The 25,824-nt window shown below is 41.8% G+C and overlaps 1 protein-coding gene across 1 annotated transcript in view; it reads left to right on the top strand.

The window, feature by feature from the left end:
* The window catches only part of LOC146719118 (protein kinase C-binding protein NELL1-like), a 320,797-nt gene that overhangs the window by 197,301 nt on the left and 97,672 nt on the right, over nt 1–25,824 (top strand). Inside the window, exon 13 of the mRNA XM_085460591.1 lies at nt 12,697–12,822. Within this exon, the coding sequence (XP_085316717.1) occupies nt 12,697–12,822 (126 nt within the window). The remainder of the gene's footprint in view (nt 1–12,696; nt 12,823–25,824) is intronic.

Below are 25,824 nucleotides of genomic sequence, written 5' to 3'. Positions count from 1 at the left end.
ATGGAAGGACAGGCCCCTGCACGGTATGTACCACCGGCAGATAGAGGAGGTGGCTGATATCCAGAAATCCTACCAGTGGCTGGACAAAGCTGGACTGAAAGACAGCACAGAGGCACTAATCATGGCAGCACAAGAACAAGCTCTGAGCACAAGATCCATAGAGGCTGGGGTCTATCACACCAGGCAAGACCCCAGGTGCAGGCTGTGTAAAGATGCCCCAGAGACAATCCAGCACATAACAGCAGGGTGCAAGATGCTAGCAGGCAAGGCATACATGGAACGCCATAACCAAGTGGCCGGCATAGTGTACAGGAACATCTGTGCCGAGTATAATCTGGAAGTCCCGAGGTCAAAATGGGAGATGCCCCCAAGGGTGGTGGAGAATGACCGAGCTAAGATCCTGTGGGACTTCCAGATACAGACGGACAAAATGGTGGTGGCTAACCAACCGGACATAGTGGTGGCAGACAAACAGAAGAAGACGGCCGTAGTGATCGATGTAGCGGTTCCGAATGACAGCAATATCAGGAATATCATTGTTAAGTTTGCAGATGACACCACAGTGCTCGGACTTATATCCAACAATGATGAGACAAACTATAGGACAGAGGTGCAACAACTAGAGTCATGGTGCCACGACAATAACTTGGTCTTAAACACCAAAAAGACCAAGGAGATCATTGTAGATTTCCGGAAGAGGGGTCATAACAACCATCTGCCTCTCTTCATTGGCAGTGAGGCGGTGGAGAGGGTGAGCAGTTTTAAATTCTTGGGGGTAACTGTGACCGAGGACCTGTCCTGGGGCAACCATATCACCTCAGTTGCACGGAAGGCCCAACAGCGCCTCTACTACCTGAGGAGACTGCGGAGCGCACACATTCCCAGATCTCTGATGTTGAACTTCTACAACTGTGCCATCAGCAGCGTTCTGACGTATGGATTTCTAGTGTGGTTCCCCAGCTGCACCAAGGCCGATCAGCAAGCACTCCAGCGGGTGGTGAAAGAAGCTGGCAGAATTATTGGAACAAGTCTGCCAGAGATCAGTAATATCTTCCCCACTCGCTGTCTGAGGAGGGTGCACAGTATCCTGCGGGACCAACATCACCCTGCGCGCCACCTTTTCCATCTGCTGCCCTCAGGGAGAAGGTACAGGTCTATACAGGCCAGAACATCCAGACTGGCCAACAGCCTGTATCCACAGGCTGTGAGGCTCCTGAACTCTCTGCCCCCCTCTCACGGACAATAACCATATCCAACTTCTTAATAGCAATGAACTGGTCTGCATTGGTGCATCATATCTTTATTCTCTTCCCCCTCCTGCCCCCCCCCCCCCCTCTTTCTTAAATAGATAACTATCATATCTGATATCATATCTCACAGTACAATAATATTGAATGGGTTGCATTGTTGTATTTTGTCATGTTTCTCAGGTCTTTGTCTGAATTTCTACGAACATTATTGCTAAGGATTGTCTTATTGCATTGGAGTCACACTGGGTTAAATATGTACACTTGGGTTTTAAGGGGTATTTATTATTTTCTTCTTTTTTTTTTGGGTTGTATGGAAGCCCCAAACGCAATTTCATTGTTCTTGACAATGACAATAAATAAATAAATACTAAATACTAAGGAACACGAGAAGCTGGAGAAATACCAAGGGCTCAGAGAAGAGCTCGAGAGGATGTGGAAGGTGAAGGTAACGGTGGTCCCCGTGGTAATCGGAGCACTAGGTGCGGTGACTCCCAAGCTAGGCGAGTGGCTCCAGCAGATCCTGGGAATAACATCGGAGATCTCTGTCCAGAAGAGCGCAGTCCTGGGAACAGCTAAGATACTGCGCAGGACCCTCAAGCTCCCAGGCCTCTGGTAGAGGACCCGAGCTTGAAGGATAAACCGCCCGCAGGGGCGTGCTGGGTGTTTTATATATATATATATATATATATATATATATTAGGGGTGCAATGATACACAAAATTCACGGTTCGGTTCGGTTCGATACTTTGGTGTCACGGTTCGATATTTTTTCGATACAAAAAAAATTTTCATGCCTTTTTAATTTGTCATTTATTAAAATTCTAAATATATATTTTAACTCAAAAGTACAGTTTTTAAATTTAATCCTAACCCTTTTTGCGTGTTTTTTATTTTGACAGCGAATGCGCACCTGCAGACCACTTATGTGCAGCCCTGGTTATTTAGCTCGTCATATTGCAGCCACAGAAATTCTTTTGTCCATGAAACCATAAAGCTGCACTTTCTTTTTGCCCTATAGTCTGATTTGTCATAACTTCTCCGTTTTGTGGTAAGCTTTTCTTTGGCTGTCACTTCTTCACCCTGACCTGTCTTATTTGGCTCAGCAGAACTAAAATATATATCCTGCTGCTTTTACACACTCACTCACATAAGCTCAGCGATTCTCTGCGCGATCAACCTCTCACATGTTTAAGCTTGCTGCAGGAGATTTCACTTGTCATGTTTGCATAGTAAGCTAACGATTAATAAGACGATGTCAGAGGAATTGGTGCACAAATTATCATCACTCACAGATCAGTGCTGTTGCTCTCTATACACAGTTCGCACGCTTGCAAAGTGAAAGCAAAAAAAACAAGCGCAAATTCAAATGCGATTTCAATATGTCACATATTGACAGTGGCTCACCGATGCCAATGACATAATTACCCAGCTACATTTCTGAAAGAATGCAAAAGCATTGACATATATGTTTCCTTCCTACAATAGGCCGACGGGCAGGGCAGAGATAGATTTTGGTAGCCCAACTGAAAAAAATCTCTAGCACCGGGACGTCGGGCTAGCGATATTGCAAGCCCTGTATCTGATTGAGGAATCACTCATCTTTGGAAAAGAGAGTTTATTACAGAGAAATGGCTCTTTCCAAAATAAAAGCTATACTATCCGCTTCTTCTGGGCTATATTCTCAGCAGCATAAGGAGAATCATGTGCTAACAGCTGTCTAAATGACTCGGCTAAAGTTAGTAGCATGCTTGCTGTTTTTGTCTTTGCACTAGGATGTAAATGTGCAGTCATATTCGTTGTGTTCCCACTAGTGCTTTCAGGTTAATCTTGTTGAAATGACCTTAACGCCACAACACGGCAAATCTCCGTTAACGAGCTACCGCCGATCGCCCCGTGCATGGGGCTAGACGGCTAGACGAGCTAACTGCGCTAACACACTAGTTCCCACCCATGTAATTGAGCATTGCATGGCACATCCAACATACTGTTTTACTTTAGTCCATGACTCGCTTACCTTCAGGGTCATACGTCACATGAAAACCAAAATAATTCCAAACGCCAGATCTGAATGAGGGTGGGGGAGGTCCATGTTGCAAGGAGAGCTTAACTTCTGTCTTGCTAGCTTGCCCTGCGCTCTTCCTTCTGACTATGCTGTCTGTGTTGAGCACTCAGTGGATCTGCGCTCGACAGTGCAGCCTAGGCGGAGTAGTCGAACGCAGATTCACTGAGCGCTCAACACAGACAGCATCGTCAGAAGGAAAGTTGATAAAATAAATTACAAATGTTGTACTGTTCGATACATATGCGTACCGAACCGAAAACACTGTATCGAACGGTTCAATATCGATACGAATATCGTTGCACCCCTAATATATATATATATATATATATATATATATATAACAAAAGTAGCCAGGTTATAAAGAAAGAGGTAGATGGTAATTTTGTAGGTTTACTGTCAAGAAAATGTCCCACAGACTCAAGGCCTTGCTCCTGGGTAATATTAGTAAACAAAGATCCAATATCTAACATGCTCAATATGATATCTGCATCAGTTGGTGGGAGGTGTTTGAGAAAAAGCCAAAAGTGAGTTTTATGTTTTATGTGACTGACTTCCTCCTCGGAACTGAGATAGAGTCCATGGACAGTTCAGTGGATCTTTTCTTTTTTCCCCAGCATGTGCGATTGAATTTGGATCTCTTCTGGATGGGGGTTCCAAGAGAGGAAACTCTATTTTGTCCAAAAAAATAGGATGTTTAGAGTGGTTGGGGAACTTATATTGTGACTTTTTCTTGATCGTAGCAGTTGAAGGAAGTCTTTGACCTGGATGTGCAGTTTTGTGCAGATTATAAAGACTGTAAACTGTATGTTTTACTTAATTAAATGCTAGATTAAAAAATACATGTTTTTTTATATTCAGTAAACTAATAGTTAATAGTAAAGAATATTTTCCTGTTACAGATGCAATTACTGGGTGAACATTGTTTGATTGCTGGATGGACCCAATCTGTCATCATAAAACATCAAAAGGCTACCACAGTGGATTGTTTGTCCCCTGTGATATATACAGCACAACTCTGCTTCAACAAAGTCAATTCTGTGTTCCTTTTTTGATTTGACTTGTAATAAAAAAGACTTCAACTGTGCGGTAATCTGTTAAACTGCGAGGGAAGGCACACACTGCGCTGCCTCCTACTGATGGAGATATGGATTTATATCAGTTAGCGGGCACCCAGGTGTACCTTTCTGAGCTTTGCAGTAAGTGTACCTGTGAGAACATCCTGCACACGCACACACAGCACCTGTCATCCAGGTAAACTGTTCTGCTCTGTCTGACAGAAGAGAAGGACTCTGTCACAGTTTCAGTTTTCACTGTGTCTGTCTAAAAGTTTGTCAGTGTGCAGCTCAATGAGTGGCAGCTTCTTGTTGGTGCTGCAGAATGACAGACAGATGAAAGCACCTTTCTCACACCATTTCCTTCTTTTGATAGAGAACCTTTCCATTCAGTTCTCCTTCTCACGAGCTGTTCCCTGCCAGACAATGCAAACAGCATGTTCCTGGACAAGCTCTAATCTGCTCAGCCAGAGCGCTTCCTGCTCTGTGCGTCTTCTAGAAGGACAAGGGCTTCTGTGATAAGGGCTGCTGTTCTCTAAAGGTGCTCTAATTAAATGCACCGGTAGTTTTGACACCCACAGGAGACGGGCAGCATCAGAAAGGTGCAGTCCTGTGCTGCATGTTGATTGTTGTTTTGTGTGTTTGGTTTGTTTGCGCCACAAAGAGATAATAGGTTTTAGTTATTGAATTCAGCCACCTGAGGTCTCTGCATGCCCCCTTTGAGGAAAATAATTTCAGTCCATGGTGAAAGATGACAATGCAGGTCTTTTCAAGTTTGTGCCACTGGTCTAAGTTCCTGCTGCAGAAGGGAAAAATGGAGCATATTGGGAGATATTCAGGCTCGCTTTCCTCCTTCACAAGTTGAAGTTGTGGAAAGCAATACTGCGCATAAGACTCAATTATCGTAGTGCATAATTGCTGGCTGAGATTATGTTTTTTTCTTCAGAGGAGGCCATTTTAGTGCCATTTATACTTACAGTGTGAAATATTGCTCACACAGGGATAAATGTCCATCACGGGAATGAAAGAGAAGGCTTTTTTCTTATCCTTATATTCTTGTGCTGAGTTTTCATATCCGAAATGCATTACATTATTCTCTGCTACCCGTCTGTCACTTGACACACAATAAAAAGTAAATGTCCCCAGGAAAAAGTAGAGAAAAAGAAAGTTACATTTCAGACAGCATCAACTAAAGCTGAACAACGACATGCCATCACTCAAGCTGAGCGTATCTAAATCTGTGAGCAATGTAATGGAGTCTGTGTTGGCACCATGTAGACATGACCCCAGCTTATTGCGCGATAGACTAACAAAGCAGCAAAAATGAAGGTTCTGAGTTCAACTAAACTTTTCTTGAGGTTCAGAAGCACATTATTCAAAGTGCTGCAATACAGGAGAGACGCGTTTCTCTGCATTTGCAAATTTGTGTCAATAACTGCTGATGCTCTGCAGTCTGCTGCACATACTGTATGTGGGTGCAACAACTTGTATTTGTAAGCTACACAACAGTTGAGTGGTAAAGTCTGATTCAGAATGATGTTTCTGCTTAAACGAGGGACAGAACTTAATCTGTAACATGAAACGGCTTTTATTTAAAGTACAAATGGGCATGCACACAGGAAGAGATTGGCAGCTGTTGAAGAAATGACTCCAAGGCCTGTCTCTCAGTTTGCTGTGGTGGTGTATTTATTAAGTATCCTGATGTTGGGTGGGTTTCCAGTCACAGAAGAGTGGGTGTAAGTAGATGAACCAACCCAGAGACATCTACAAGAATGCTATTTATGCAGGAGATTACAAGCAGGAGTAACTGAGATTGGTGGAATGGTTGATAATTATTCTATAATTATAAAGCACAAAAAGGTAAGACACTAAAGAGTCTGGTCACTGGCCATGTGTTACCAGGCTCCAGCAACAGCAACAAAGATTAGTGTTAAAGAAAGTGAATGGTCATGGGAACAGGGGTCACACTCCAGGAGATGGGGAACTTCCTGGTGGGCTGCAGGGACTATTCATATTAAAAACTTCATATTTATTGTAACACAATGAAGCCATGTCTGTCTTAACAGTATTTAACATGGCAAATTGCTTTACACGTGTCAAGTGCTCAACCTGTCTAAGGTAACACTAGCGTTTGTGTGGAATTATTGTCTGAGTTGAGGGCAATTTTTTTTCTTATGGCACAACAAGCAGATCTTGATCTGGACCTGCACCGAGGCAAAACGGATGATGATCCTCTCATCCAACTGTGAGTAACAAGCGAGCAAGCAAGTGAGCTGGCCTCCAAACTGTTGGCATAACTTGAGAGTTTTAATCTTAGTCCTGATTTACGCTATGCATGACTGAGAAAAGTCATCACCTTGCTGCTATATGAATATAGGCGGTACTGTTTGCACTCTTGTATTTGCTTAAGCTGGAAACTGTTGCTGTGATTTTGATGTATTTGATGTCATTTCATGCATTCAATTGATTGCAGCTACGTGCTGTGCAGTGACTGACACTTGCATACAAGCGTAATAATTTCTGTAGAGGTGCCTATTATTGGAAACCCTTATTTTCTCACTGTGAAAATAAACAAGAAAAATGCTTAGCTGTTTACACCAAGTGCATCATAGAAAAAATAAACAAAACATCCCATTTAACGTTTGAGCACATGTCTGTGTGCGGAAAGCAAAGCCCCGTGCAAGTCTCAATTATCATGGTGTGTAATTGCAGACTGAGATTCAGTTCGTTGTGGAAGAGAATAGATTGAGGATGAGAGAAAGGTCAAAGAACGGGGGAATGCAGATGTAGGTGTGTTATTGTGTAAGAAGGCAACCAGCTGAGACAGTGATGAGAGTTTATCTAGAAGGATGATGATTTCAAGGAAGGAAGGAAACAGTTCCTATTAACACACAATAATAACATGGACTGAACCACCACTCACAACCACTAGCACTTTATATAGCCTCTGTAGAAACTATCTACACCCTCACTTATCTTAACTGCACTACTGTATGGCTCTGTGTAAATAATCATTCTGTACATACGATAATTTTTAACCCTACAACCCTTTAACTACTACAACTTGCATAGTTCCCATTTCTGTATAGCTGTATATCTCAGATTTCTGTAAAGTTATTTATTTCATATTCTGTATAGTTTTTCATATTTATATCCTGTTCATATCCTGTACATAGCTTGTACTCACTACAGCCTGTACATACTTATAGTTATAGAATGACATACTTCATACCGTGTACATTGTAACATACCATAATAGACCCATTTCTGTAATATACTTACATATCTATATTATTGCTAATATATATTGTAATATATCTATATCACTAAAGCACTTCTGGATGGATGCAAACTACATTTCGTTGCCCTGTACCTGTGCATGTGCAATGACAATAACGTTGAATTCTATTCTATTCTATTCTATTCTATTCTATTCTATTCTATTCTATTCTATTCTAAGTTATTTAAAAAAGAGCTCTCAGCTCTTGCTCTTAAGTTGATCACATGAATTAGTGGTGACATGAATAATCTGAACTGTAACTTGGATCTGTGGATATATTCATGTCGATATTACACTGCTAACCATGTCTGGAGATGATTGTTGCTGATCTATAGAGCTAAACTGGCAAAACTGAGATAAAATGGCATGTGTCAAAACACAATAATATAATTTTATTATAATTTTCTAAGTTACATTTATACACTTTATTATTTACTTATTGCCCCAGGGCAGCTGTGGCTACAATGTAGCTTGCTATTGCCAGTGTGTGAATGTGTGTGTGAATGGGTGAATGACTGAATGTAGTGTAAAGCGCTTTGGGGTCCTATGGACTAGAAAAGCGCTATACAAATGCAGGCCATTTACCATTTACCACTGAGTTACTGATATGATTTTTCCTTTTGCTGTATTTGCTCTTAAATTCTGTTTCTGTGGTAAAATGTTTATTATTAATTTCTTCTTTTTGGACTCTTCAATATTTTTTGATTTTCTTTTAAGACAAAAAACCTCAAAAACAACAGTAAAAAATCTGGAATAAAGCTGTAAGAGCTGGAAAAAGGGTAACCTCTTATTCAAGAGGCTTTTTCAGTTTTGGACTACAAAAGGTTGAGAGACCCAGGTGTTTGACCTTAGCGGAGGTTGTCCCCTTTGGAGTTGGTCGATGACCTGATAGTGCGAGTCATTAAATGAGCCAAGGTGTGAAAAAACGCGTTGCTCATCACTATTACCCAGGCTTAAGGGTTGAAGCCACTGTGAGGCCTCCCCAGAGCTTATAATGTGGCCTATTCAACAGAAGATCAACAGAGCGAAAAGTGTGAATGTGAGGCTGAAATACCCAAGAAAGGTTCTCAAGATGTCTGATAGCTGGTCATGTAAGCCACCACTTCTGTGCAAAGATTGTCGTTCGCAGTGGACATAGATGGCCTCTTTTAGTCCTCTTTCAACCCTTTCAAGTCTTCTCAGGGCAAAATGTGAACATTGACATCCTTAAGAGTGCAGGTGTGCAGCTGAGTCTTGTCCTGTTGCATTGGCTCTATTTTGTGGAGTGTGTTTGGTTTCTCCTCTGTAGAGATCCATGCACTCCTCACTACACTAGCCACCTCACCACTACTTTTTTTAAAATCTATTTGGTTGGGTATAAAGTACACTGGGATAAAAGCGTTGGAGAAAATTCTCTAGATTTTCTCTGGCAAATCTTCAACACAAAACATGACAACATTGTTCCATTTGTCATTCTGTTTCACGCTAGCTAGTGCCATCTGAAATAGAGCATAAGCACAAAACAACTGCTCACAATAGGAACGGTTAACCCTCCATTCGCATCAAAAGACAGGAAAGTAGGAAATACAAATGAAATGATACATAGACTTCTTTTTCACACGACTGGAATAGCACAAAGTTCATATGTGAGCTGAGCTACATGACATAAAGGACACAGTGTAAACAACGTACAGATTCAAATACAAAACATATACATATAGTGGTGTCTGCCTTTGAAAACATACTTTTTGAATGAGAACTGAGAGCACCCTTTCTTCTTCTGCAGGAAGAGTAAGAGAGTAAGTAGCAGCCAGGCGCTGATAATCAAATGCACTTGGTTAGCTGATCATCAGCGTTGCCACCTTTTAAAGAAAGAGATATTTTGGCAGTTTGGAGGCTTCAGGTGTGTGTTTACATAATGCCACAATCAGAAGTGCACATTCACCCCAAGGTCAGACTGTGCAATGTTCACATAAACTGCAAAAAAAAAAAAACACAAACTACATCTCAGACTCTACAGACCTCAGTTAGCATGTTAAATGTTAAAGCTCTCTATACACCTTATATCATGGTGGCAGAGGGGTGATGATTTGGGACCTAGACACTTTGCAGTCGTTGAGTTGACTTAATGAGCTCCTTTAGATCCTAGAGTTGAATGTGAGGTGATTTTTTTCCGACGGCTAATGCTTGGTTGAAACTCGGTCACATGACAGCATAATGATCACAAACATGGAAGCAACTCTGCAAAAGAAGGGCTGAAAAAGACAAGGATGTGCTGCAATGGCCCAAAGTCCAGGCTCAACCCAACTGAAATGATACAACTGAACCTTCGAGTGAGCTGTGCATAAATCAATGCCCCCAAACTTCAATGAACGGAAGCAACGTTGTGAAAAAGAGTGGGCCAAAATTGCATCACAATGATGTGAGAGACTGATAGTCATACTGAAAACGATTACTTCCTTCTATTGCTCCAAGTTAATGAATCATGGGGTATGCTTCAATTTTCACAGGGGTTTATAGACTTCTTTGAAAACATTATTTTTCACACGACTGTAATAGGGCAAGGTTCAAATGTGAGATGAACCACATGACACTGTCTAATACAGTGTATTTTACCCAAATACCCCATTTATAAGTTGAACTTAGGTTGTGAATTGTTTGATATAAAGAGTTTTTCCATAAAAGCTGTATTACTGCTTAGCTAAACAGTGATCTGGATTAAAAGAACAATACCTGAGAAGGCCTTTCATCCTTTACAACCCATTTAACTGAACTCTATCCCTCTTTAAAAATGTAAGGCCTAGTGCTGAGTGATAGTCAGTGTGCAAACCTGAAAATTAAATTGAGTAACAATTCAAAGTTTGCTGGATGTAAAACACTGAAAAAACATTCACTGGTGAAGGCACACACAAGGGCACTTTCTCCACCAAGCACCAAGCAAGTCTCACATTTGCTGACAGTCACTTTTGAAGTCAAAGGGACTTATCTCAAAATTTATTTCCATCTCTGTTTCATTCAGAGGCTGTAGCAGCAGCTTCATCTCATGGACTTCAAACAGAGAAAATAAAAGTGACTGATCAGCTGCAGTGGCTGAGTCCTATAAGCTTGCATTTACAGACACCTTCAGTAATGCATTCACACAATCTGTGAGTATCTGGGTAAAGGAAATAAAGGAGTTTCCATCAAGAAGAAACAATATTGTTGTAACATAGAAAGCTGTTTCCATTGACCCCTACAGTAAGAGGTGATGAATCTAGTAGTGCGCACACATATACAGACGACAGCAAAAGAACAAGGTTCTTCTCTCTTTCTGTCTCACAGCATCCAAGCACACAGCACCCTCATTTTTACCCATCTCTCTCCCAGACACACATAAGTACACAAAAAAGAAATGAGCTAACGTAAACAAGCACGCGCACACTCATGGATGCGCACAGTCCTATCCTGCCTTATTTTTAGCTGTTCCCCTACCCAGCCCTGACCTACATCACAGCATGAATAAAGCAGCAGAGAGATGAAGAAAGTGAGCTCATATTGGGAAGGGAAAGGGTGGAGGTGGGGTGTGGTGTCTGGGGCAGAGAGATGGGGGTGTGGGGAGGGAGAAGAGAGGCAAAGAGAAACACACACACACATACACTCTGGCAAAAAACGAACAGAAAAACGAACCGCTTCTCCTCCATCCCCCCGCTGTGAAATGACAGTTTCAGTTCTGTCAGCAGACCTCACCTGCAACAATGCTCCCAGAGGAGGCAGCAGAGGGCGAATACACACACAGACTTTTCCAAACACAGGGGATGCAGGGCCTTAAAACAACAGAAAAGTCTTGCCTCAGGCTTGACACCAGAGGGTCGTCTTGCTTTAAGCGAAAGCGAAACAAAAGCAGCGAGTGCTCGACTTTGAGTTATTGAGTCTCCGTGTCGGCTGTCATCAACCTTTGAACAACAGTTTGGCACCTTTTGCCAATAAAGGTTAATCAAATGAGTAAGCTTTTTAGGCGGAGCAGTGCTTCAGGACAAGATGAAAATTAGATTCGGGTGCTGTCGCTCAAATAAGTTCCATGTTTTTGATGCAGGAGATCAATGCTTTTTTTAACACCGAAGGCCGGCGAGCCTTTATATGCCTGAATACATGATCGGCCTCTCTTTGTGGAATTTAACACTCCTACTGTGCACTCTCCAAGGATGAAACTCACCGAGAAAAAAACCTTATGGGTGTTGCATGTAAGGCAATTACATACTTCATACGCATTCATTCTATTGTAAGGGGAAAGAGTGAGCTGAACACCTCGAGGCTGGAATGTATTTATCCAAGGAGAGGATATGGAAATGCTGTCCTCACGCTCTCCTTCCCTTAAGTGGTGGAAAGGCCTGTTAGCCTCGGGAAACCGGTTCTCTTCTGCTCACATCCGCATAAATACTCGGCACTGTACAAACGCACGCGCGCAAATTTAGGGCTCCCTTCTGCATAACGCCTCCCTTGTGTGTTTCCAATCCCATTTCATCAGCAGTCATCCAGCTCTGCTAATGCTTCCCCGAGCTCCATGTTTTAGTGCTCATACGATGTCTTTCAAGCTACATTAGGAGGAGAGAGCCTGTGTGTGTGAAGAGAAGACGTAATATATCATGATATTAGCTCCACATAATAGATGTCAGCAAAGATGCTGTACTCCCTGCTCTCCTCTGTCCTCTTCAGTTGATATGTCCTTATCTCATCAGCCTTTTCCTTTCCTTTCTCCTCCTTGTTGAGATTGCTTCTGGTGTGCTCGATTCACAGTCAGTTATCATGCTCTCTCTCTCTCCATTGAGAGAGAGCATGACAACATGACCGTTCCATTTAAACCATACAAGCAGTACTTAAATTTAAGCGTCTTTGTTTGTCTGAGGTTTTTCGGTGGGTGCAGTTTTGGTTGTGCAAAACTCTAATTAATAACTTGTGCATCAAGATGGGGCTCAGACACCTTTCCTTTGGGAGGTGATTAAAAGCAATTTACTTGTTAGTTCCAAAGGAGTAGGTGTGTCTTTAAAGAAGCCTAAATAATTATTAACCCACTGCATATTCTCTCTTTGTCCTCAGATATTGATGAGTGCGCGACGCAGATGCACTACTGCCAGTCCAACACGGTGTGCGTCAACCTGCCCGGCAGCCATCGCTGTGACTGTCTACCAGGCTTCACCAGAGTGGACGAGTACTCTTGCACTGGTGCGTCTGCATGCATGGAAATATGTCACTGACTCACATTAAGGACTGTCATCAAAACTGACCAGTAGTGTACCGGTGTTTAATGACTTCATAATTTCTGAGTTATAAGGAAAGTTTTTTGTTTTAGAAATTAAAGCATCTTTGCAATTGACTTGTTGAGCACGGATCAAACAAGAGTTATCCAGGGTGTAATGTGCGATGGCAGTGGAGCTAGCTGACAGTTTTCCTTTGGCTTGTGAGATAAAAGAAAAAAAATCACCTGACCTGTAGCAAATAGCAAGTTGTAAGTGGTTATGACTACTTTCTTTCATTTATTGCAGTCTTGCCAATGGGATCTGTGGCAATGTTGTGTGGTCTGTTGGCTTTGTTAATTGAAAATTTGGATAGATTGCCCTAAAGGTTTGCACAGGGATTCTAAGTAACCAGAGGATGGAGCCAGGAAATTCCCCTAATCATGCAACTTTCTCTTAGCACCACAAGCAGGCAGCCATTTTGGTTTACAGTGTCAGCAACTTATGGATAACTGATCATCCTGATAGTATTCAGTGCAGTTCTTTACGACCAGATATATGCAAATATATATCTCTCAAGATACGCCTTACTTTCAGTCTTAACTAGATATTGTATTTAATGCAAATCCGTATGTATGCTAATACACTCACTGCTAATCATTTTCACCCACCCCAGTACCTACCCCTGGCTGTAATACTGGCTGACTTGTGGTATGCTAGGTTTACCTAATGAGTAGAGTCCCATACACTCCTGTGCTAAAATGCACCATTATAAAAAGCATGTTTACAGCCCAGTACAGACTATCCTCTGTGGATAGTTTCCCAGTTTATAACAACAACAGTGGGGATGTTTAGTTGTTTTGTTTTGTTTTTCTAATTCATCCATAAATTCCTCACCATCTAGTTGGATGTCACTTTGATTGGCAGATGTCCCGACACAGACAGCTGAGTGTTGCCTGCTAGGCCTCACCTCTGGTAATTGGACTCACTGAACTGCATCTATTCTGTGTCTGTGCTGCGTGTTCCTTTCTGGGAAGTTAAATTATATGACAAATACTATGACCTGCTGTTTAATTTGGCCAATCCCAAAAAGTGATGGAAATTCTGGCATTTAACTAGCATGTTACTCTGGACTAAGAATAATCCTTTAGTCCTTTAATTGTCCCACAAGGGGAAATTTGGTTGTAACAGCAGCCAAAAAGACACATATACAAACAAAGCGTACACAGGACACAGAACAGAAACATACACAATTTTTGTTACATATTTACATTAAGGACAATGGTTACTATATACAGAGTACTGTACAGTTATTAAATTAAATAAAAATAACTACAGATAAGAGGCAAACCAGGTTGTAGTGCGAATCGGTTAATTAACTTATTGCAGTTACAGCGCAGATGTAAACATCTATGTTTGTTGGGAGCAGTTCTGATTGTACAGTTTGACAGCTGCAGGGAAGAAGGACCTGCGGAAACGCTCCTTCGTGCATCTAGAATGCAGCAGTCTGTCACTGAAGGAGCTCTGCAGTTCAGCAACATCTACATGCATGGGGTGGGAGACTGTGTCCATCAGAGATGTTATTTTGGCCAGAGTCCTTCTGTCTCCCACCACCTGCAATGGGTCCAGGGCTCTATTTGGAAGCAGCACGTCTCGTCTCTCTATATACTGGACTGTAGTGGAGATGACAATAAAGTTTACTTTGACTTCAGCAGCAAGCAGGCGCGCCGAGGGCTCTCACGCTCACTTTTCGTGTATAGAATTTCAAAAATACATCGGTGCAAATTATAAGTCTGTATTATAATGTCTCGTGTTTTCGTGTTTGTTGGTTTGTTTTTATTTTGTTTTGCTTTGCTTTGCGAGTTGGTTATTAGATGCTGCTCCAGCCGATCAGAGAATCCCCCGCCGCCCCGCCCTCTCCTCTCTGCGCCGCAAGCAGCAGGCGCACCTCGCAAACGAAGGGCGCCCTTACTCCCAGCAAATGGGCAATAGAAAACCGATCGGAGCCTATGCCATTCCTAATATGCGCTGGCTGACGTTGGGGCAGCATAAGTACGAGCATTTTTTTTTTGTTTTGCCGATGCCCGTGATGCCACCCCCCACCACGATGCCGCCCCGGGCAACCGCCCATGTCGCCCGTATCTAAAACTGCTACTGGCCACCACAGAGTCATGGAAGGTCTTTAAAAGTGCTCCCTGGACTCCAAATGACCTCAGCCGCCTCAGTAGGTAGAGTCTGCTCTGGCCCTTCCTGTACAGAGTATCAGTGTTGTGGCTCCAGTCTAGCTTATTATTCAGGTGAACACCCAGGTACCTATAAGAGTCCACTATCTCAATGTCCACTCCATGGATGTTCACCGGTGTCAGTGTGGTGGGTCTGCGTCTCCGGAGGTCCACCATCAACTTCGTTTTCCCGGCGTTGATCAGCAGGTGGTTCTGCTGACACCAGTCAACAAAGTCCAGAGTCCACTGTCTGTACTCTGAGTCGTCCTCACCTGTGATGAGGCCGACTATGGCAGAGTCGTCAGAGAACTTCTGTAGGTGGCAGCGTGGGGAGTTGATGGAGAAGTCTGCAGTGTAGAGGGTGAAGAGGAACGGTGCCAGCATAGTTCCCTGTGGGGCCCCCGTACTGCAGACCAGCGTATCAGAGACACAGCCCTGTGACCTCATATACTGTTTTCTGTGAGGTAGTCCAGTATCCACTGGGACATGGGGTGGTCCACTCCCGATAGCTCCAGCTTGTCTCTCAGAAGTTGTGGCTGGATGGTGTTGAAAGCACTAGAGAAAAGAACATGATCCTCACAGTGCTTCCAGGCTTCTCCAGATGAGTCAGAGCTCGGTGAAGGAGGTAGATGATGGCGTCCTCCACCCCAATGCCAGGCTGGTAAGCAAACTGCAGTGGATCCAATGAAGACCTCACCAGGGGGCGCAGATGGTTTAGAACCAACCTCTCGAGGGTCTTCATCAGATGCGATGTCAGGGCTACCGGCCTGTAGCTGCTGAGGTCCTTGGGATGGGAGGTCTTTGGTACCGGTACCACACAGGAGGTCTTCCACAGCTTCCACTAAATAACCGATATGAGTGTGTCATTGGAACCATGCAGAATGCCGCTTACAAACCAAGCTTGTTAGTATTAGCTGATAATTTAGAAATCCACCTGTTCATCTAAATTTCATGCCTCAGGATCCAAAAGACTAACGTGGTGGTGAGATTAATGCTGAGGCTTCACATTGTCAAGTTAAAAAAAATGGGTCGCTGTCACAGTCTATATTTAGTATATAGACTATGGTTAAAATACATACCATATTTCAAGGGGTTTATGCTGCCAATCTGGATATTGAACTAAGCAGCTAGCTGTCTGATCTGCTGTTTCACCACCTTTTCAGGTCTGTCTGCTGCAAAGATACAGTAAAGAGCAACACACAAAAATAAATGACGGTGACTCAGACTGTACTCGTGACTCTGTAACATCTGTTGAATTTAGTTCTCCCGGAAAGAGATCCACGAATTAAAATGTCCCAGATTATTCATATAATGTTATTTTATGCATAACGGTAAAAAGGTTAAAGCTTCTTTCCTAACCATAAACAGAAAAATCATGAAATCATGAAATATAAATCTACAACCGATAATAACTATAATTGTATTACTTTATTTTATAGTTTTATTTGTAAAGCACTTTTCAAAACAGAGTTCAGTGCTTCACAGTTCAAATAAAAGCCACACATTTAAGATATGTGTATATGTTCAAACATACAGGCACATAAACAGACACATAATCAGCCATGCTGGCAGACACGAATTCCAACAAGTTGTTGCAAACTATGGCCAAAAATGAAGGGGGGGAGATTAAGGAAATGCTAAACTATAAAAATGAGTTTTCTGCTGTCATTTAAAAGAAATAACAGAGTGAGCCAAACCGATTCACTGAGGAAAGCTGTTCCGCAGTTTGGGCGCAACAACCTCAAAAGCATGATCTCTGGTTTTAAAATCAAAGCGAATGACATTTAGGAGACACTGTTTAGACGATGGGAAAGGCCGGCTACACTGAAAAGGTCTTAGAATCTCTGTTATATAAGCAGGGGCCTGTCCATGTAGAGCTTTATATGTTAATAGCAGAATTTTAAAGTGGATCCTAAATTTCACTGCAAGCCAGTGAAGGATTGCAAGGATAGGTATAATATGTGACCGCCTGCTAGTTTTTGTTAGTGCAGAATGCAGCAGCAAGGCTGCTAATTGGAGACGAGCTATGGAGGACTGAGAGACACACGTGAAAATTGAATTATTGTAATCAAGGAGAAAATTAAAGTGTGAACAAAAAGTTCAAGGTGATTGAATGACAGTAAAGGTTTGATTTTTACAATATTTCTAATATTTCTGAGATGAAGGAAACAAGACTGTGTGACCTTTGGTTTTCAAAATTCAGGTGTTGGTCAAAGATGATGCCAAGGTTTTTAACAGATACCAAGGTTCATGTCATTGGTCAGGGGAGTGATGATTACATCACTAACCTCAGAGAAATTGTCTGGGCCAAGCACTAGAACCTCAGTTTAACAGGAATTGAGATGAATGCATTTTGAATACATTCTTTGAGGCAGGAGAGGCTGCCAAACTATAAATGTTTATCATCTGCATAGGTAGGAGATTCCATAGGTGCATATAAAGAAAACGGAATTGGTCCAAGGACTGAGCCCTGGGGGACTCCACATACTAGCAGTGCAGATGAGGACATACGCTGATTAATATGAATTCTGAAGTGTCTGTTTGATAAGTAGAAGAAAATCATTTGTGAGCACTACCAGTGATGCCAACCCAGTTTTGTTTGTTAATACAAGTAGCATGATCATTAGTATCGAAGGCTGCAGATAAGTCAAGCAGGACTAAAATGGAATGGTCTGTAGCTGTCAGGTAAATATATATAATGAAAAGGACAATGTCCATCTACCAGTTGGACATGGACATTGACACAGCTCGATTTCTCTCTCTCCTAGTCAAGGCGCTTGTTTACATTTTGCTCTTGAGGAGAGTACACAATAAAAATGAATGAGTGATTCTCGTAATTGGGTCCAGATAATACTATGATTCCCATGTGTGTCAGTAGCTCTTAATATTTGCTGCAGCTTTCACACTGACTCATGCTGCTGGTCTAATGATTCACATGCATTTAAAAAAAAAAGCATGTTGGTGTCCATCAGCCACCAGGCACTGCTGCTTTGCAACTGTCCTGCTGAAACTTTTACTTCATTATCTGAAATTAAAGCATACACAGAAGTGAATGCAAACTGATAAATGCCTCAGCAGTTGTCTTTTTAAAGCTTTAAAGTTCAGCGTGTGATGGAATAAGAATGGCTGATTGCTGCCATTTATTCATTTAATGGCTTTTCTACCCTAGATATTTTTGATTAAAATGAACAAACATATAACAGCATTGTTCCCCGACCTTCTCAGAGGTATATGTCAGGACAAAGTACGGAAGCAGCTTCAGCAAAATATATGCCCACTTTTAACAGCACAAATGCTCCGTTTAAATGTAGATCTGTAGATTTAAAGCTGTTTTACAGTATACATTGCACTGACTACTGGTCTAGCATAGCTTGTTTAAAACGTTCCTCTCTTTCCATTAGGTAGGTTACAGATTGCCCTGTGCATTTTGCATGCACTTGCAAAGGCAGACTGACAATACCGAGGTAATGGGTGTCATCCCTGTTTGCTCGAATGTTTTTCCTATTGCTATGTGTTTTAAAGATGTATATTTATTCATGATTTCAAAGTAAAAAAGAAATCATTGTAGTAACTTGTGTCTTGCAGGCTACAGATTGATCCTTTTGTTTAGGGCAGCATGTTTTCTTAAGAGTAAATAGAATGTGCTTGGTTGCTGCTCAGTGTTCCTCCAGAGAAAGTGTTCTTTAATTAGCTCGCAGTTGGCAGCAACGCAGGGACAAGGATCCATGGACAATCAATCCATTTTGCAGCTTGTAAACTGTCCTGGCAGCTGACTGGGAGCCCAAGGAGCACTCTCTGCATCTGCTGGGAGAGATAAATCGTCTCGCTGTCTCCCTTTTCAACCTTCCTGCTTTTCCTTCAGCTTCTCCCCGGGGGTGTCAGATCTTGTGCATGGATGTAAAACAGAGTTAGCGTTCACAGCTTAAGGTGGTGACTGCTCATATTTCACAATGTTAATGTGATTGCACTTTAGCTTGTGTAATTGGTTGCTTGTGCTGGAATCTGTATTGTTATTCTGCATTGTGTCTAGATCTTAAAAGGTTTTTGGTAATGATATTGCTGCAACTGCATTGAGGAGGAGACACAAAACTGGAAACCAGTTTTTTTCTTGTCTTTTATTCTATCAGGCAATTAGCATGGAGAAAGTGAACCCAAGCTTTTCAGTAAACTGCAAATTAGCTTCAATCTTTGCAGTTGTGGAACATCAATTATTAAATATAATGGAGGCTGTTAGGATGCCTGGGTCGTTGACCCAGGGTATTTGAGTTTATTATATTATTTATACTTTTTAGTCTTTGGTTTCTTTGAGTTCTGTCTTATGGTTTATGTCTCTGTCTTCTTTAGTTGCTCTGTCTCCCCTATCACCTGTATCCCCTTGTCTAGTTCGCGTCTCTGTGTATCCTTAGTTCCTATATCCCCGTGTTCAGTCAGTGTTTGTGTCTGCCCTGGTCCCACGTCTCTGTTCCCTCTGTAGTGCCTGCATGTGAGTCTGTGTTATGTGTTTCCTGTTTTACTTTGAAGGTCTCTGTCTTATCTCAGTGTGTTCAGATTACGCTTCCTTTTGTCTCGTCAGTTCTGATTTGCCCCAGCTGTGTTTCCCTCCTGTTATTCATTCCCTGATTGCTCCTTCTGTGTATTTAAGCCCTGTGTTTCTCTGTGTCCGTGTCGCGATCTACCGTTTATTTTGCTGTGTGTTTTGTCAATCCGCCGGTGTTAGTTTATTTTTGACTAGTGATGGGCAGATGAAGCCTCATGAAGCACTGAAGCTTTTCATCCAATTGGTTCACCCCAACGCGAAGCTTCTTGAAGCTTCATTTGCTCTAGCAGGACACCTACTGGACGTAAAAATATTAGTTGGCATGAATTTGAAGAGTGTGGCATTTTGCACACAGCCTGTAAATGTCAACAACAAAAGGAGTGTGTAAAACATCTATATTGTAGTGATGGCAGTATACTGTGTATATTTATGCTGGCAGTATGGAAAATGATTATTTGCGGCAAAGTTCGAACCGCTTCCTGAACCAGTCACGTGGTACAGCCGGGCAGCGAGGCTTCGGACGTCATCATTTTCAGCTCCTCCCATAAATGAAGCAAGCCTCGATACGCGCTTCGCGGAAACGCCCCCTCCATTACTCGACACACGCTTCGAAGCCTCGATACAGAACGTCACATCACTATTTTTGACCTTTTTCTAGTTATGTTATGTTTGAGTTCAGCATTAAAGCTGTTTTGGTTTAAGTTTGTCTTTGGAGTCTGCATCTTGGGTCCTATTCCTGTTTGCATGCAGCCGCCACCTAACAGGAGGCAGTGTTTCACCATTTATACGTTTCTCCTTTTCAAATATTATTTCAAATATTTGCAGATAAATAAATCGCCAAATGCTTTAACCAGTTGCTTGGTAGAGTTTGTGGATGTGTTCCTTTTTAAGAAGCAGCTGAATTATATTGAGGACCACCATGCAGTCTGGCTAGCGAGGAAGTCGCTCAGGAAAATCCCTCTGCAAGTAAAAATGGTAAATGGCCTGTATTTGTATAGCGCTTTACTAGTCCCTAAGGACCCCTAAGCGCTTTACATATCCAGTCATCCACCCATTCACACACACATCCACACACTGGTGATGGCAAGCTACATTGTAGCCACAGCCACCCTGGGGCGCACTGACAGAGGTGAAGCTGCCGGACACTGGCGCCACCGGGCCCTCTGAGTACCACCAGTAGGCAACGGGTGACGTGTCTTGCCCAAGGACACAACGACCGAGACTGTCTGAGCCAGGGCTCGAACCGGCAACCTTCCAATTACAAGGCAACCTCCCAACTCTTGAGCCACAATCGCCCTTAAGTAATGGCGTAGTTGATGCAGGATGGCAGTTTAGCTACTTGGGAACCGTAGTTCTTCTCCAATCTGTCTGAAAGTGATTCCAGTCCAAGTTTGGAAACACGAGTCATGCAAGTCACCAGTCATGCAGGTCATGCAGTCACCTCACAGTTGCAAGTGGTTGCCCAGCGGTTGTTGCATCCATGAATTTTTTTTGTAGTTACAATGAGATTGCATTGCTGTTTTTACTCTAGTGTGACTGAGCTGTTAATTACAGATGCTGTCAAGCTCTCAGGAAGGTGAAAGAATTAAAAAATAAACAAATGCTAAAAGGAATTACCAGATATACTTTCCAAGCAGAAATGAGGCAGAGAGGGACTGCAAATGAAAAATGTCCTTCACTCTTGCATGTTTGTTTGTCCAGAAGCAATGGTAGGAAGAAGCAAACAGAGTTCATGGATGTATCACATGTGTCTCAACAGACATGATGCATCAATCAACTTCTTCCACCCACAGACCACAAGCTTACTTTACTCCAGGCCCCACCCTTAGTATTACAATATGAGCAGCTCCTTCCTTGGAGGAACACTGGCTATAGTTCCCTTACACAACATGTATAATCTTTTGCTTTCGTTTTTCTCAACTGTCTCTCTCCTGCTTGGTGGAGGGGATTGTCCTTTGTGAAAACAGCACCATATAAACAATAGGAGGCCAAGGTAATTGTGGTTCCACTTGATTTCACCTCTATAGAAGTAAGCAAGCAGCTCTGCAGAAACACTGGAAGAATGGAGGGAGAAAGAGAGGTGGCAGAAAGTGTGAGGCTTCTGTACTTTCCCCTCTCGAAGTTTGTATTCAGCCTATAGCAGTCTGGGATGTTTACCTGCTGCCTGAATGTTCAAAATAACATCTGGTGTCCCTATTTAAAGGGCATTTGATGTAGGAGGGATTATATGTGCATGATTTGTAAAATAATGTTGTCATTATCACTGGTGTTCACACTCCACACCTTAGGGATCACTTGTCAGTCAAACCATATGTTTTAAAAAAGGTGCTGTACCCGCACTAACCCACTTGCTTGCATGGATCGTATGCAGTGTTTCTGTGCTGTAACATGGTACTTACACTCACCAGCCCCTACATACTAAGTTTGCCTAAAAAACTGCTTTAATTTTTCCTGTCAACAAGGTGCTGGAAACATTCGTCACAGATTTTTTTCAGTATTGACTTGACATGGCATAGCATCATGGAGTTGCTTCAGATTTCTTGGCTGCACATCCATGCTGTGAACTTCCATTTCCTAAAGATGCTCTATTGGATTGATATCTGGTGACTTTGGATGTTGTTTGAGTACAGTGAACCCATTCCCATGTTCAGGAAACCAGTTTGAGAGGATGTGAGCTTAAAGACATGGTGTGTTATACTCGTGAACGCAGTCATCGGAAGACGGGTACATTAAGGCCATGGGATGGATATGATCTCAGGTAGACTGTGGTATGCTCAGCGCGTCAAGAGAATATTCCCCACACCACTGCACCATCAGCCGCCTGAACCATTCGTGCTTTCTCGTTATGTCAAATTCTGCCCCTGGCATCCAAATGACACAGCAGAAATTCTCATCAGACCAGATTATGTTTTTTCCAATCCTGTTGTCCAGTGTTGTGCATTCAGAGATGTTCTTGTGTATACTTTAGTCATAATGAGTGGTTGTTACCTGTGCCTTCCTATTCCCAGCTTGACCTGACCTCTTACATGAACAAACATTTTTACTGAGAGAGCAGGTCCGCAGAGGATGATGTATTTTTTTTTCATACCATTCTCTGTAAACCCCAGAGATGGTAATGTCAGAAAGTTCCAATAGATCAGTATGTGAGTCCAACCCATCTGGCACTAACAACCATGCCACAATAAAAATCACTTTAATGACCTTCCTTCTCCATTATGATGCTCACCTTGAACTTTCTATGACTGGCTCTTTAGATATTTGCATTAACAGTCAGTTAAACGGGTGTACCTGTTCAACTGTGGCCAGTGAGCATATATTTACACACACAAATACACACAAAGTCTTAACTTGTGTCCGCCATGTATTATATCACCATACAAGTTTTAAGTTTGCAAAAAAATGAATAAACAAACATCACTGACCCTAGGCATTCCTTTGACCATGTCCCTGTGTTGCCTTGTTTGTAGTCTCTGTTATGCTTTTTAGTAACTTTCATGTTCTTTCAGTGCTAAGCTAACAGGGGCTTTCCTGCTGTAATTAGAACACCAAATAGGTAGTTAGAAAGTGAGTGTGGTGTCTTTTTTTTTTCCTTCAGGGCACCTCTGATTGTGAGCTCTCAGCACGCTCATTCTTTGCTTTTGTATGCTGGTTAATGTGAGCACAAACATGCTAATTGCAGTCAAACAAAATGTTCCTAGTGACACTTCTAGGCTACAGATTGGCTGCTTTGGTTATTATAGTCCGTATGGTTTGTTTCTGTCCTGGTAACATGGATGACTGCTAATCCCTTTGTTACCCCAGCTGCACTAATGGAATCAAACACAACAACAAAACCGAGTATAGTTAAGGTAATTTGTTCTAACTTCACAAGTGAACAAGAGCTCAAATGTTTTGCTAGTACAAGGATGTTATGATTTACCACTTTATAATTATGTTATACTTGCACTTATAATGTCTGGGTGTTAGATGATTTGCTTTCTGCATTAAGTAGGTGCTGATAAGGCTCGCAGTGGACATGAAACAGTACATGTATAAAGGCCAATGTACACCATTGAGCCCTGCTCTCAAAAACTGACAAAGATTTAAAAGTTTCTGTGAAGCTGGATTTAAGTTAAAGTTTTTAGAAGAGTGCGCTCTTATGCCAGTAGAGAACTTGATGTTATCAGGTTGGTTGGTTAGTGTGTTAGTTGCAATAAATTTATTTACATTAGCTTCTGTGAGGTAAATAATGGCAGATCCAATAACTCAAGGGTTTTGTTTGTTTTGTTTTTTTTAAAAAGGACTACAAGTAAAATTCAGCTGCAACAATGTTTTTTATGTTAAAAATTATATTGTTGTTTAAATTAAATGAATTTTTGTTGTTTGTTCTCATCTGAAAACATTTATCTCGACTAATGACAGCTCTGAGAAGCATAAGCTGTGCCTGGAATGACATTAAAACAATCAGGGCAGACCTTGCAAGCACTATAATATTTCCACTTTACAGAAATCTCCAGTCTTGAAAGATTTCAAGCTTGAAATTGTTACATTTTTATCAGTTTTTTAATATAAGTATGTTTTTAAAAAATCACACCAATATCATTAGTCTGCCTATTGTTCCTTCATCTTATAAAAAGTGGTGCTATTTTTACATTATTAACTTAAATAATATTAAAAAAAAAAAGCTTCATCAGCTAAGCAGCATGCTGATGAAGACGTATATTTCTCTTCTGTCCTCATCTGCACTCTAATAATCAATACTTGTTTTTGTTTTTTTTTTTAATCCTGCTGTTCATAATCTGCGCAGTTGTTGCTGTATGGCTGACCAAAAGAAGCTGCCATTAATTTCATGCATCAGTTGCCACATATATTCTTCTAAAACCAGCAATGAAAAAGGCTGTATCCCCCCCCTCCCTCCCCCACCCCAAGATGCATTACATGTTTAATGAAAATTTAATCAAATCGAATTCCAATTATACATCTAATGATTGTGCAGCCCAGGTGTGACGAGCCTGAAAACCTTGGCAACTCTCCCTGTATATAGTAAACGTTCAAAAATAGGGGTCATGCTGTTAAACTGGCCAGGCACCAGCCAATTTAATAAGCCCATCAAACGCAGTTTGGGAAAGCAGGGAAGGGGCCAGAAAAGTTTCCCTTACTCCTCACTTTCATCCATTTGTAATTCCCTCTGAGAAAGCTGGTGTTTATATTTAGCTTCGCTGTGAAGGTTCAATTTAAGGAGCGTTTCTTCTTGCTCATCACCAGACTGTACAACCATCCAAAGTGATGTCTGTAATCATGTTATGCTCCTTTTCTCAAGACTGTCTCTTCTTCTTTGATGCATTGTCTTCCTGTTCCCTTGGCTGAATACAGACCGAGCTGCGTAAAATAATATGTGACTGTGACTATGCATGGGAGGGATGTTTACTGACAGAGCACATTAATGGAACATGCTTTCATTAATGTGAATTGCAACCTGAATGTCTTTATTGCCTTTAGCTGTGTAATTCATTGGGTATCAAAGGAGTTGTATTTCAATTATGAGCTGCTGCTATTGCACAGAAAGGATTTAAACTGTGCGGTCAGGTGCATTGTGCACACAAACATACTATATCCAGCATGATGTGAAGCACTTATGTTTTAAACTAAGAGGTCAATAATTGCACGCAAATGCAACTTAGGTGCATAACACATTATATGATGTGAAAATAAAATTAAAGCCCCATTAATTATAGTGAAGTACCAGTGGTGTATTTTATTTATATGGACGTGGGAGTACTGGGACAGACCTCTTGATCTTTAAATTCAGTCTTTTCAGTCCCATTGCATAATGGATAAAAGTTCCAAACGACCTCTGAAATTAACATCTGCACAAAAACTGTGTGCCAGGAGCTTGGTGGCGTTTCCATGGCTGCGCAGCCGTGTTTTAGGTGTACCATTTGTTTCCAGTGTAGTGTATACTATAATATACACTATGATTTCTTTCTAGATTTTTAGAACAGTTGTGCAGTTTTTAATAACTTTAGACCAGACACACGGGGAACTGATCCACTGCATGCCTCCTCTAAAGGAAAAACAGCTCTTAGACCCTAAGGAGGGTGCCTGTTTATTAGAGGGGGTCAATGGACTAGTGACTTTGATACTGATTGTGTTTGAGAGCATGGGAACAGTGACCTGGCCTCAAGAGAAAATAAGAAAAGAGACAAGAGAAAGAAACAAGGACAGACAGAAAAGAAAATGGGATAGAGGTTGT

Source organism: Copadichromis virginalis, linkage group LG1, assembly GCF_057382275.1.
Source record: "Copadichromis virginalis isolate Kocher_CV1m ecotype Utaka linkage group LG1, C_Virginalis_male_GT1.1, whole genome shotgun sequence".
NCBI classification, from domain to species: domain Eukaryota; kingdom Metazoa; phylum Chordata; class Actinopteri; order Cichliformes; family Cichlidae; genus Copadichromis; species Copadichromis virginalis.
The sequence above is the reverse complement of the archived record's forward strand: the minus strand, read 5'-3'. Positions and strand labels throughout refer to the sequence as shown.